At 42.9% G+C, this 14,640-nt stretch overlaps 1 protein-coding gene across 4 annotated transcripts in view; it reads right to left on the bottom strand.

The window, feature by feature from the left end:
• Nucleotides 1–14,640, bottom strand: part of MIPEP (mitochondrial intermediate peptidase) — a 230,656-nt gene that overhangs the window by 168,329 nt on the left and 47,687 nt on the right. For all 4 annotated transcript variants that reach the window (XM_079778651.1, XM_079778652.1, XM_079778653.1 and 1 more), the window contains 2 exons: nt 7,120–7,168; nt 3,734–3,794 (listed from right to left, as the gene is read on the bottom strand). In XM_079778651.1, coding sequence (XP_079634777.1) covers nt 3,734–3,794; nt 7,120–7,168 — 110 coding nt within the window. The remainder of the gene's footprint in view (nt 1–3,733; nt 3,795–7,119; nt 7,169–14,640) is intronic.

Raw genomic sequence — 14,640 nt, 5'->3', positions numbered from 1 at the left:
TATATTATCTCCTTGAACAATAAGGTATTCTTTCTCATATTCCATAATCATATGTCTATCATGGACGTATACCAACGTAAGATACTTGCAGGTTTATTCTATTTTTCTAGTTCCTGAGTGTTCAGTTCCTGGCACATATTTCCTCCAACAGATGATCATTTACTATCTGCTAGTTTAGAGTGCAGGCACTAATGATACCAAAAAAAAAAAAAAAAAAGACATGAATCATGCTAAGGGGCCAATGATGTTGCAGGTAGTAGAAAGATAAGTGAGTCAACAATCTGAGAGCATTGAAACAAATGGTATATCCTGTCTGTGATGTTGTACCATGTGACAGAGCCTAGGAGAAAGATATTTAAATCACAATGGAATTAGGAAATATTTGGAGGTGAGTTGAGTTTTGAAGAATAGGATCACTTAATCCAGATGAGAAAGGGGGAAAGGCATCCATGTGTATGGTATTTATGAATTATTGGAAGCTAACTATCATAGTTGCTGGCACATAAATGTCAGTTAAAATTAAAGAACAAAGGAATTAAAGAACAAGGGAAAGCAAAGCTAAAGTAAGTGAAGAGAGTGCAAAAGCACCATCCAGATATTCGTAGAGAACAAAGGGCACTAACTTGGCTGAGAAGTACAGCAGAAAATAAGGCTAGAGAAGCAGGTAGGGTCAAAATCACCAAAGGCTTGATGGGAAAAAGCTAATAAACAGGAAGAATTACATGGAGTGACAGAAAAATGTTAAACAAGAGAGTGACAAGATCAGATTTGCTTTTTAGAAAAATCCCTCCGGTGGTGATTAATTCATTCATTTGTTTCTATTTCAGGTAGGTGCTGAGTACCTACTCTGTGTCTAACACTGTGCTAGGTACATTGCTAGGCACTCAGAATCCAGGATGGTTTTGACAAGGGCCAGACAAAAGGATAGAAAACCAGTTTGGCAACAATATGTGTGAGAAGTAGTAATAATGACCTCAACCAGGACTGTAGCAATGAGCCTGAAGAGTAGGGAACATGGAGTTCTCAAGAAGGTAGAATCTATAGGACTTGATAACTGATTATAAAGGGTTGGGGGAAAGTCATGTGGAGGGCTTGTTGAAACACAAGACTGTGGGACTTAAGACTCAGTGAGCCTCAGATGGGGCTGGAGAATTTATACTTCTAACAAGTTCCCAGGTGATGCTACTGCTTCTGGTCCAGAAAACACACTTTGAGAACCACGGGTCTAAAGTAAGTCCTTGTTCCGTCTTGGGGAAGAGAGTGAATAGCAGAACCATTCACCAAAACACATTCTTTGCAAGAAGATGGGCATTTAACAAATAAATGCATGCCAAATAACCTTCATCAACAACTATATAAACATCAGATTGTTGACTCACTTATCAGAGCCTAGCCAGTGTTGTTCAGTGGTTGACTGTCAACCTATGAACCAGGAGGTCAGGGTTCGATACCCGGTCAGGGCACATGCCTGGGTTGTGGGCTCCATTTCCAGTAGAGGATGTGCAGGAGGCAGCTGATCAATGATTCTATCTCATCATTTATGTTTCTTTCAATCTCTCTCTCTCTGAAATCAATAAAAACACATTTTAAAAAAATGTCTAGGAAGAATAGTTTCAAGTCATATTAGCTTTTAATAAATTAGCTTTTGGCAACAAATTTTATTTTTTTTGTTTCTATATTCTGACCCATTATCTGGTTTCTCAAGTGGACTTGCCTACCGAAGTAAAGTGTACAGATTACTGTTATTTTGCTAGATACAGCTCCAACCATAAATTAAGAAATTGATATGCTACTCTAGAAATAGGTGAATTTAATAGCATTAATCTCTTTCTGAGTGGCTGCATCTGGGAAGCTGATACAACAACACTGACAGAACAATGGCACAGACAACCCAGCAATCCTGTAGCACCCTCAAAACATATGGGAAGCAGGATCCTAATACCTGGAATTCTATCACTCTCAGGGCATCCCGATCACTTGGCCAGCATTCTCACCATAAGGACATGTTAGTTTGTATTATAACATCATGTGATCTTTTGATCTTGGGATTGAAAAAAACACAAGTATTTTTAGAATGGGTATACTTAGTCATTCATATTGATTTGAGTTCCACAAATTAGCAAACAAGTAAACTGCAACATTATCTATCACTGATGGTTAAAATTGTCACCTGCCAGGTCAAGCATACACCATATATATACATGAGGCCCGGTGCATGAAATTCATGCACGGGGGGTGGGAGGTGGGGTGGGGGGGGGGGGGCGAGGTGTGTCCCTCAGCCCAGCCTTCACCCTCTCCAATCTGGGACATCCCTCTCACAATCCAGGACTGTTGGCTACTAACTGCTCACCTTCCTGCCTGCCTGTTTGCCCATAACCGCTTCTGCCTGCCAGCCTGATCACCCCTAACCACTCCCCTGCCAGCCTGATTGACGCCTAACTGCTCTCCTGCCGGCCCGATTACCCCTAACTGCCCTCCCCTGCCAGCCTGGTCACCCCTAAATGCCCTTCCCTGCCAGCCTGGGCGCCCCTAACTGTCCTCCCCTGCAGGCCCGGTCACCTCCAACTGCCCTCCCCTGCTGGCCTGGTCACCCCTAACTGCCCTCCCTTGCCAGCCTGGGCGCCCCAACTGCCCTCCCCTGCAGGCCTGGTCCCCCCAACTGCCCTCCCCTGCAGGCCTGGTTGCCCCCAATTGCCCTCCCCTACAGGCCTGGTCCCCCCTAACTGTCCTCCCCGCAGGTCTGGTCACCCCTAACTAACTTCCCCTGCTGGCCTGGTCCCCTCCAACTTTTCTCCCGGGTAGGCCTGGTCTCCCCCAACTTCCCTCCCCTGCAGGCCTGGGTCCCCCCCAACTGTCCTCTCCTGTAGGCCTGGTCTCCCCCAACTGCCCTCCTCTGCCACCCCGGTCACCCCTAACTGCCCTCCCCTGCAGGCTTGATCACCCCCAACTGCCCTCCCCTGCAGGCCTGGTCTCCCCCAACTGCCCACCTCTGCCAGCCCAGTCACCCCTAACTGCCCTCCCCTGCTGGCTTGATCGCCCCAACTGCTCTCCCTTGCAGGCCTGGTCTCCCCCAACTGCCCATCTCTGCTGGCCCGGTCACCCCTAACTGTCCTCCCCTGATGGCCTGATCGCCCACAACTGCCATCATCTGCAGGCATCTTGTGGTGGCCATCTTGTCCACATGGGGGCAGCCATCTTTGACCACATGGGGGTGGCCATCTTGTGTGTTGGAGTGATGGTCAATTTGCATATTACTCTTTTATTAGATAGTATTAGAGGTCCGGTGCATGAATTCGTGCATGGGTGGGGTCTGGCCAGCCTGGCCAGGGGGAGGTGACATGGGCGGTTGGCCGGCCTGCCTGCTGGTCGAAGTCCTGGTGGAGGGGACAATTTGCATATTAGCCTTTTTTTATATAGGATACACATTGAGTGGCCAGATTATTATGCGTTCAGAGATCATAATAATCTGGCCACTCAGTGTATATGTGTGTATATGTGTGCCCATATATATTATGTCAACTAACCAACAAAGATATACTGGATTTTCCTGGAAACGTCAGACTCAGACATATGAATCAAATATTTCAATGCCTTTATTCACCAAAACCAAGGATCAGAAACAAAACAACATATACCTTTAGCATATCACAATAAAGTTATAGACTCAAAGATAATGACCTCAGCAGATAAACAGTTTATGTTATAATAAAAATGTTCCAGCATAGTTACTTACAGAATGTTGAGGATTTAGTTTCATTTTCATTCCTCGTATAATCTCAAAATCTTTCAGAGTTCTGTAAAACAGGTTTGTCATTAATTGTTAGGACAAAATTTCAGTATGTGACAAAAAAACTAGTGTGCTTATGTTACACTCCAATATTCACAATAAAATTGAAGTAATCTGTGGTGCAAATATAAACAAACGAGTATTACATGTGTTAGAAGAGAAAGCAATATATATCCACTAGAGGCCTGGTGCATGAAATCGTGTACTGGGGCGGGGGGTGGTGGAGGGGGTCCCTCAGCCTGGCCTGCATTCTCTCGCAGTCTGGGACCCCTAGGGGGATGTCTGCCTGCTGGCTTAGGCTCACTCCTGGGGATTGGGCCTAAGCCAGCAGACAGACATCCCTCTCACAGTCCAGGACCCCTTTCTCCTTACTGGCCACCTGCTTGCAGCTCCTTAGTGCTACCATGGAGGCAGGAGAGGCTCCCACCACCGCCGCTGTGCTTGCCAGCCGTGATCCCGGCTTCTGGCTGAACGGCACTCTCCCTGTGTGAGTGCACTGACCACCAGGGAGCAGCTCCTGCACTGCACGTCTGCCCCCTGGTGGTCAGTACACATCATAGCAGCTGGTCATTCTGGTCATTCTGCTGTAATGGTCACTTGGGCTTTTATTATATAGATTAATAAATGATGGCAATTGGCAATTTCTATCTTAAAAAAGCATCCTGACATATACATGTCTGTCTTTAAAATATATATATATATATATTTATTGGTTTCAGAGAGAAAGAGAGCTGGAGAAAAATAGAAATATCAATGATGGGAGAGAATCACTGATCTGCTGCCTCCTGCACCCCCCTACTGGGGATGGAGTCCATAACCCAGGAATGTGCCCTGACTGGGAATCAAGCCCTGACCTCCAGGTTCGTAAGTTGATGCTCAACCACTGAGCCACGCCAGTCAGGCCCAAAAGATACATGTCTTAAAAGTATTAAAACTTGGAAATATTAGCAATGTAATAGAAACATAAAAAATTTTATTCTGCAAACTTTAAATCTCTACTTTTTTGTTATATCTTAAAAAGGCGAGAAACTAATATTACTTTCTATAAAAGATTAACATAAGATTGTATTTAAGATTAATACTTATAATTTTTCCTCTACAGAAAAACACTAGCTGGACAATAATTAAATGCATGCTTAATATCTGTGGAATATGAAGTTTCTGCTAGAATTAATTCCTATATATAACTAAAAATCTGAGGTTTTTGCTCAAAATATAATCTAATTTACATATTAGTGGGGAAAGAATACTGACACTTATCCAACAAAGCAAAGTAGAATAAATTCTCAAATAACTGCATAATTAACTCTTCGTCTTCATTATATCAAAGCCATAGTGGTTCACTGGATTAAAAGAAAAGTTTAGAATTTATAAATATTATCCAAATTAGAGGATTGGGTTTTAAGGTATGAGTTTATAATAGAAAACGGATATTTAAGCTAAAATTTAACGTATTGGTACAGTCAAAAAGGCAAATAAAATTTTATTTTATTTTTAAAATATATTTTTATTGATTTTAGAGAGGAACGGAGAGGGAGAGAGAGAGATAGAAACATCAATAATTAGAGAGAATCATTGATTGACTGCCTCCTGCATGCCCTTTACTGGGGATCAAGCCTGCAACCGGGCATGTGCCCTTGACCAGAATCAAATACAGGACCCTTTAGTCTGCAGGCCGACGCTCTAGCCACTGAGCAAAACTAGCTAGGGTGGCAAATAAAATTTTAGACAGCATTATAAGAAAGAAATGAGAGAACATGACCCTCTTTCCTCTTTCTTTTTTATTAAATTTACTAGAGGCCTGATGCATGAATTTATGCATGAGTGGGGTCCCTCGGTCTGGCCTGCAGGATCAGGTTGAAACCAGCGTTGCAGCATCCTTCGAGGAGTCCCAGATTGAAAGAGGGTGCAGGCCAGGCCGAGGAACCCACTGGTGCATGATCAGGGCCAGAGAGGGACACAGGAGGTTGGCCAGCTGGGGAGGGACTGTGGGAGGGCTCCAGGGCATGTCCAGCCCATCTCTCTCAGTCCTGATCAGCTGGACCCCAGCAGCCAGCTAACATACTGGTCAGAGCATCTGGCCCCTGGTGGTCAGTGCGTGTCATAGCAAGCAGTTGAGTGGCCTTATCATATCATTAGCATATTATGCTTTGATTGGTTGAATGGCTGATGGGTCAACTGGACACTTAGCATATTAGGCTTTTATTATATAGGATTGAGGTGACAATGGTTAATAAAATTATATAGGTTTCAAGTGTACAATTCTATATGTCATATTGTGTGTTTGCTGCTACCCAAAATCAAATATCCTTCCATCACAATATATTTGACCTCCTTTACCCTTTACTACCTCCCCCTTTCCCTCTGGTAACCACCATACTGTTGTCTGTGTCTATGAATTTTTGCTTGTCGTTTGTTTATTTGTTGTTTTCAGTTTTATATGCTACATATGAGTGAAATCATATGGTTCTTGACTTTTTTCTGGAACATGACTCTCTTTTACAAACCTGATCTGTCTCTTCCTGGAACCCTAGATATATGACACCTACTGGAATTCTGCCCTCAACAAAGCACTAGAAGAGTGCTAGTCAAGGACAAGTGGCATGATCAAAGAAACTGGGCATTGGGAAAAAGGGAAGGCAAGAATATAACAAAGGGACTCATAGTAGAGAGAAAAACACTTCAGCTTGAAATTACAAATGTGAAGCAGAGCATTCTTAAATACACAAAATCAAAATACAGATCAATTTACCACATCTGCTGCCAATATTTAGGCCAAAGGAAGAAAAATACTATTTTTTAAACTTCTCATAAAATTGATGGTACAAACTAAAATATATAGTTTCAAAAACATTTGGAAATTTTTTGTTTTTTAATCCTCACCTGAGGATATTTTTCCATTGATTTTTAAAAATAGTAGAGAGAGAGGGAAAGACAGAGAGAAATAGCGATGGGCTGGGGAGGAGCTTGCAACGGAGGTACCTGCCCTTGACCAGAATCAAACCTGGGACCCTTCAGCTCTATCCACTCAGCCAAACCAGCTAGGGCTGGTCATTTTATAAGTTACATATCAAAGTTTTCCTAAAGACAAATAATTAATCAAAGGGGATGGTCTAAGTTTTCAAGGTTGTCACCTTAGGAAGACAACTATGTGCTTTCAAAGTATATTTCATAGTTCATTTAACCTCCTACTCAATAATCCACAGATCTGACCCAATATTCCAATACTTACATTCTTAATAGGTCACTTGCTAATTTTTCACATATCAAGTCTTTAAAAAAACACAAAAAAATAAATAACATATATTCTAAAGAGTAGAATAAAAGCAAACCTTTCTGAAAGTTTGTCAGATAGTTTCTCAAGGAACTCCATGACAGTTTCTAAAAAATAAAAATAAAAAATAAATGAGCATATCTGTTAAAATTACAATGTGTCATTATTATACACTACTATACCTTAAAGTGATGATTTTCAAAGGAGAAACAGGATTGCAACATATTCTAGGCACATAATAAATATTTCTAGATAATTATAATCTCTTTATCAGTAAAACAAGTTCAACTGGCATAGTAATAATCCAAAGCCTTAGATTATATCCCCAAATGGAGAGTTAATAGGAAGCTAAAGAAAAATATTTAAAATTTCAGTGTTTCTATCTATTCATGCATAAGAAAAAATAGTTACTTAGACATGTCTATTTTTTGTTTGTTTTAAAGACACAGCTAAACTGATGTTGGTAAAAATTAGTAAAATTTAGAAGTATGATGCACTGAAAATTAGATTTTAAAAATCAATGTTTTTCAGGGTATTTATTTTTTATATACAGCTGCAGATTATTCTATTCAAATTCAATACAAAAAGAATATATAGCAAAATTAGAACATTAAAATTGAAAGCTCTGTTAGAATTTTTAAAAATACTTAAATACTTCAGCTGTAAATCTTTATATTTTACAAGCTCATAAAGACCATCTCATATAATAAAACTAGTAGCCCGTTTGCACGAAGATTCGTGCAATAGACCTTCATTCACCTGGCTGCCTGCACCAGTTTTCTGCCGGCACCAGGGACCCAGGCCTTGGCTGTGGCCACCGCCTTCTGTCTTTTTCAGGGACGGGGCTTGGCCCCAGGCGGTGGCCTTGGGCTCCGAGGCACCCAACATCCTTGCTAAGGATCTCAGGAGCCGACCCCCAGTGGTTTCCTGTGATCCATGCAGGCTGCCCACTGGTGCCCAAGGCCAGGAAAGCCTCCGCCCCAGGCTTTCCTGGCCTTGGGCTCGCCGCACCCAGTGTCCCTGCTACCCATCACAGGAGCCGACCCCCAGTGGTTTCCTGCGATCGGTGCAGGCTCCCCGCTGGTGCCCAAGGCCGGGAAAGCCTCCGCCCCAGGCTTTCTTGGCCTTGGGCTCGCCGCACCCAGCGTCCCTGCTACCGATCACAGGAGCCGACCCCCAGTGGTTTCCTGCGATCGGTGCAGGCTCCCCGCTGGTGCCCAAGGCCCGGAAAGCCTCGACCCCCGGAACCCCCGGGAGGGGCCGGGCCACGCCCCCCCAGGTGGCCGATCAACCCCCGGACCCTCGGGAGGGGCCCGGACACGCCACCCTAGGTGGCCGATCGCCCCAGGCACCCACGGGAGCGGCTGAATGGGCCCGGCTACGCCCCCCCAGGGTGCCGATCGCTTCAGGCACCCCCGGGAGCGGCGGCATGGGTCCGCCCATGCCCCCCCGGGGTGCCGATGGGCCCGGCCACGCCCCCCCAGGGTGCCAATCGCCCCAGGCACCCCGGGGAGCGGCGGCATGGGTCCGGCCACGCCCCCCGGGGTGCCGATCGCTGGGAGCAGCGGCATGGGCCCAGCCACTGGGCACCGCCATCTTGATCTTCTCAACGGCGGATATGCCACCCGGAGTCCCGCCCCCAGCCTCCTGCCGGCCCAATCGTGGGCATAGCGGAGGTGCAGTCAATTTGCATGTTTCTCTATTATAAGGTAAGATGCTACTATGCAAATTGTCCCTTCGACCAGAAGTTTGACTGGGAGTTCAAACAGGGGGCGGGGCCAGCCGGCCAAAAGCCTTCGGCCCCTGCCCCCTGCCGGCCCCACCTCAGATCAGCCACCCCAACCCTGATCGGGGGTGAGGCTGGCCGGCCAACCTCCAGCGTCCTCTTCTCCCCACTGGTCTGGCACCATCAGCTCTGATTGAGGCGAGCCAACTGGACCCCACCTGTACACCAGGCCTCTAGTATTATATAGTGTAATTGCCATTATTCCCCATGATAGGAAAGTAATCATGTGTATTTTTGAATTTAGCACTTTTTGTCATTCATTTATGTGTATAGAGATTGTATATGTATTTTATAGTTTGCAAAGAAACAGCAATCCTAAATGACTCACTAGATCAGATGGACTTAATTAACATCTTCAGAATACTTCACCCCAACGCCACAGAATATACATTCTTCTCCAGTGTGCATGGGACATTTTCAAATATAGACTACATATTAGGATACAGGCAAAGTCTCTTCAAATTCAACAGGATAGAAATCACTATAAGCATCTTCTCACATCACAATGGCATAAAACCAGAAATTAACTACAATAAAATCAATGAAAAAAAATCAAACACTTGGAGGCTAAATAGCATGCTATTAAACAATGACTGGGTTACCAAAGAGATCAAAGAAGAAATAAAAAGCATCCTGGAAACAAATGACAATGAAAACACAACAATCCAAAATCTATGGGACACAATGAAAGCAGTTTTCAGAGGGAAGTTCATAGTTCTACAGGCCTACCTCAAAAAAATACAAGAAAAAAATGGTAATAAATTATCTAACCTTGCAACTTAATGAATTAGAAAGAGAGCAACAAGAAAAGCACACAGTATCTAGAAGGAAGGAGATAATAAAGATTAGAGCAGAAATAATTGACACAGAGACCAAAAAAAAACCCCACAAAAAACCCCCCAAAAAAACCAATACAAAAGATCAATGAAACCCAGAGCTGTTTCTTTGAAAGGATAAACAAGATTGATGAAACTCTAGCCAGGCTCACCAAGAAACAAAAAGAGAGGACTCCCCCCGCAAAAAAAAAAATAAATAAATAAATGAAAGAAGTGAACCCACAGATATACAAAGGATTATAAAAAAACACTACGAACAACTCTACTCCAACAAACTGGAAAACCTCACGAAATGCACACATTCCTAGAAAAATACAAGCTCCCAAAACTCAATCAGGAAGAATCAAAAATCCTGAATAGGCCAATAATTACTGATGAAATTGAAACAGTAATCAAAAAGCTTCCAGCAAACAAAAGCCCTGAAACAAATGGCTTCACGGGAGTTTTACTGAACATTCAAAGAAGAACTAAAACCTATCCTCCTCAGACTATTCCAAAAAATTCAAGAGGAAGGCACACTCCCAAGCTCCTTCTATGAAGCCAGCATTATCCGAATACCAAAACCAGATAATGACACCACAAAGAAAATTACAGGCCAATATCCCTGATGAACATAGATGCTAAAATCCTCAACAAAATTCTAGGAAACCCAATCCAGCATTAAATTAGAAAGATCATACACCATGACCAAGTGGGATTTATTCCAGGGAAGCAAGGATGGTACAATATCCACAAATCAATACAGGTGATACATCAGATAAACAAATTGAGAGATAAAAATCACATAATCATATTAATTGATATAGAAAGGCATTTGACAAAGTCCAACACCCTTTTCTGATAAAAACGCTCAGCAAAGTGGGAATAGAAGGATCATACCTCAACATAATAAAAGCTGTAAATGACAAACCTACAGCCAATATTTTACTCAATGGGCAAAAACTAAACCCATTTCCCTCAAGAACAGGAACAAGACAGGAATGCCTGCATTCACCACTCTTGTTCAACATAGTACTGGAAGTGCTAGCCAAAGTAATCAGACAAGAAGAAGAAATAAAAGGCATCCAAATTGGAAAAAAAAAAAGAAGTAAAATTGTCATTATTCGCAGATGACATGATACTGTACATAGAAACCCCTAAAGACTCCATCAAAAAATTATTAGACTTAATAAATAAATTTGACAATGTAGCAGGATACAAAATTAACGCCAAGAAATCTATGGCATTTCTATACACCAACAGTGAACTTACAGAAAGAGAGACTAAGAAAACAATCCCATTTACCATCGCACCAAAAAAAATTAAGATACCTAGGAATAAACATAACTAAGGAGGTAAAAGACCTCTACTCAGAAAACTACAGGACATTGAAAAAAGGCATAGAGGAAGACATAAATAGATGGAAGAGCATACTGTGTTATTGGATTGGTAGAATCAACATCATTAAAATGTCCATACTACCCAAAGCAATCTATAGATTCAATGCACTCCCTATTAAAATACCAATGGCATATTTCACAGACCTAGAACGAACTCTCCAAAAATTCATCTGGAATAAAAAAAAGACCTCGAATAGCTGTAGCAATCCTGAGAAAGAAGAACAAAGTAGGAGGGATCTCAATACCAGATATCAAGCTGTACCACAAAGCCACTGTTCTCAAAACTGCCTGGTACTGGCATAAGAACAGACATATAGATCAATGGAATAGAATAGAGAACCCAGAAATTGACCTAAACCACTATGTTCAATTAATATTTGACAAAGAAGGCAAGAGCATACAATGGAGTCAAGACAGTCTTTTCAATAAATGGTGTTGGGAAAATTGGACAGATACATGCAAAAAAATGAAACTAGACCACCAACTTACATCATACCCAAAAATAAACTCAAAATAGATAAAAGACTTAAATGTAAGATGGGAAACCATAAAAATACTAGAGGAATCCACAGGCAGCAAAATCTCAGACATATGCCGAAGCAATATCTTCACCAATACAGATCCTAGGGCAATAGAAACTAAAGAGAAAATAAACAAATGGTACTACATCAAAATAAAAAGCTTCAGCACAGCAAAAGAAACCATCAACAAAACAACAAGAAAGCCCACTACATGGGAGAACATATTGCCAATGTTATTTCCGGTAAGGGTTTAACCCTTTGCACTCGCTTGCTTTTCTCTCGATTCCTTTATTCTACTCGGGATTTAATTTTTTAAATACCCCAGATTTTACAAAGCGCGGCAGTAGTATAAAAACTGGAGTTTCTTTTCATATAAACTTATTTATTTGGATTGTTTTATATTTCAAATTATTGATACATTCAAAGAGTATAAAAAGAGCTGCTACCGATGCTAACCATGTCAAGTCACACTCGACATCCGAGTGCAAAAGGTTAATCTCCAAAATTTACAGGAAAATCATACAACTTAACAAAAGGAAGATAAACAACCCAATGAAAAAATGGGCAATAGACCTAAATAGATGCTTTTCGAAAGAAGACATAAGGAAGGCCAAGAGACATATGAAAACATGCTCAAAGTCACTAAGCATCCCAGAGATGCAAATCAAAATGACAATGAGGTACCATCTCACACCTGTCAGAATGGCTATCATCAACAAATCAACAAATGACAAGTGCTGGAGAGGATGCGGAAAAAAAGGAACCCTTGTGCACTGCTGGTGGGAATGCAGACTGGTGCAGCCATTGTGGAGAACAGTATGCAGTTTCCTCAAAAAACTAAAAATGGAACTTCTGTTTGACTCAGTGATCCCACTTCTAGGAATATATTCCAAGAAATTACAAACACCAGTCAGAAAGGATATATGCACCCCTGTGTTCATAGCAGCACAATTTACAATAGCTAAGATTTGGAATCAGCCTAAGTGCCCATCAGCAGATGAGTGGATTAAAAAACTTTGGTGTATCTACACAATGGAATACTATGCTGCTGTAAAAAGGAAAGAACTCCTACCATTTGCAACAGCATGGATGGAGCTGGAGAGCATTATACTAAGTGAAATAAGTCAGTCAGAGAAAGATAAATAGCACATGATCTCACTCATTTATGGAATATAATGAACAACATAAACCGATGAACAAAAAAGATACAGAGACAGAGAAGCATCAATCAGATGCTCATACCTCAGAGGGAAGGTAGGGGAGGGTGGGGGTAAGATGGAGAGATCAACCAAAGGACTTGTATGCATGCATATAGGCATAACCAATGGATGCAGACAACAGGGGGTGAGGGTGAGGACAGGATTGGGGGTGTGGGGGGCAATGGGGAGATAAGGACACATTTGTAATACCTTAATCAATAAAGGGGAAAAAGGAAGAAGTAAAAGCATGTGATACAACAGTAACCAATTAAGGGACACATAACATAAAAAGCGTAAGATATGATGTCAAAAACAAATATGGCAAGCAAAGTTAAAAAATACAATAGTTGTAGAATGCATTCAAACTTATAGGACCAACCATTTAAAATACACTGCTATATACTGAGCTTGTTATATATGAATCTTGTAACCATAAACCAAAAAGAAAAGACTCTAATACACCCATTAAAAAAATAAAGAAAAAGGAACCCAAGAAAAGCACTAAAGCAAGTCATCAATGTACAAGGAAGGAAGAAAGGAACTTAGGATGACAAAAATGATCAGAAAACAATAAATGCCAATAATTATATACCTACCCACCCTATATAATAAAAAGGTAATATGCAAATTGACCCTAACAGCGGAACAACCAGAACAACCGCTGGACCAGTCACTATTAGGTGCACTGACCACCTCTCGGTCCCCTTCCCTGGCTGGCAGGTTCCCACCCCTGATGGCGAACGAGGAACTGGGGGTGGGTGGTGGGGGATATGGTCAGCGCCAGACCAAGGCCCCCATCCTGCTGGTTGCTCCACACACAGAGGGAGACCTGCAGTGGGGGTGGGGTCAGCAAGTGGGTGGAAACGGCCGACCTCTTGGTCCCTCCCCTGCCCCGCCCCGCTGGCAGGCTCGGATCGCCCAATGGCGAACGGGAGCCAGGGGTGGGTGGCAGTGGGGGGTGGGGCTGGCTGCTGTCAGCTGGGGAAGATGCCCCTGATCGCAGGCCAGGCCTAGGGACCGTACTCATGCACGATTTTTGTGCGCCGGGCCTCTAGTAATTACTATAAATGTAAACTGACTAAATGTTCCAATCAAAAGATATAGGATGGCTGAATAGATTTTAAAAAATGAAAAAACCAGCACCCATGCATATGCTGCATATAAAAGACTCACTTCAGATAAAAAGATACAGATTCAAAGAGAAGGGATGCAAAAGCATACTTCATGCAAATGGAAACAAAAAGAAAGCTAGAATACCAATCCTTAGTCAAAGTAGAATTTGAAACGAAGGCTACAGAACTGAGCCAAGCCATGCCAGAGGTTGTGGCGAAGCCCTAGGAGGCTCGGTGAGCACAGGAGGGCAGAGAGGCTGCTGAGTGCTCCTGGGTCAGGAGGTAAGCAGGGCTGCCACTGGAGGGGCATTTCCAAGGCACGGAGGAGGAGGAGGAGATGCTGCTCCTCCTCTCCCTCTCTCCAGGGTCCTTCTCCAGCTCCATCAGCCTAAGCCCACAGCCACTTTAGGGAGAAAAGGTGGTGGCTCTCAGCACTTGCTGCAGCTGTCAGCAGCCTGCCTCAATGCAGTGTCTCCACAGTGTTCTCCAGTAGCAGGACCTGGTCTCCACATGAGCCGATAAAGTTGATGAAAGAACAGATTCTATGAGATTAAGAGACTTAAAATGCCAGAAGAGGACTCCCCAGTCTGGTGCAGCTCTGGCTCAGAAGCCATGCCGTCTTGAAGGGGGGAGCAGCAGCTCCCCAGCAGCAGCTAGGCACTCAGCCTCGCCACCACCCAGACTAAGTTTGGACACAGCACGGACCACCCAGCAAGGCAAAAGCCAGCAGGCCTGAGCTCCGGGAG

The sequence above is a fragment of the Cnephaeus nilssonii genome (assembly GCF_951640355.1).
Source record: "Cnephaeus nilssonii genome assembly, chromosome: 8".
NCBI classification, from domain to species: domain Eukaryota; kingdom Metazoa; phylum Chordata; class Mammalia; order Chiroptera; family Vespertilionidae; genus Cnephaeus; species Cnephaeus nilssonii.
This window is presented reverse-complemented; position numbering and strand designations above follow the sequence as displayed.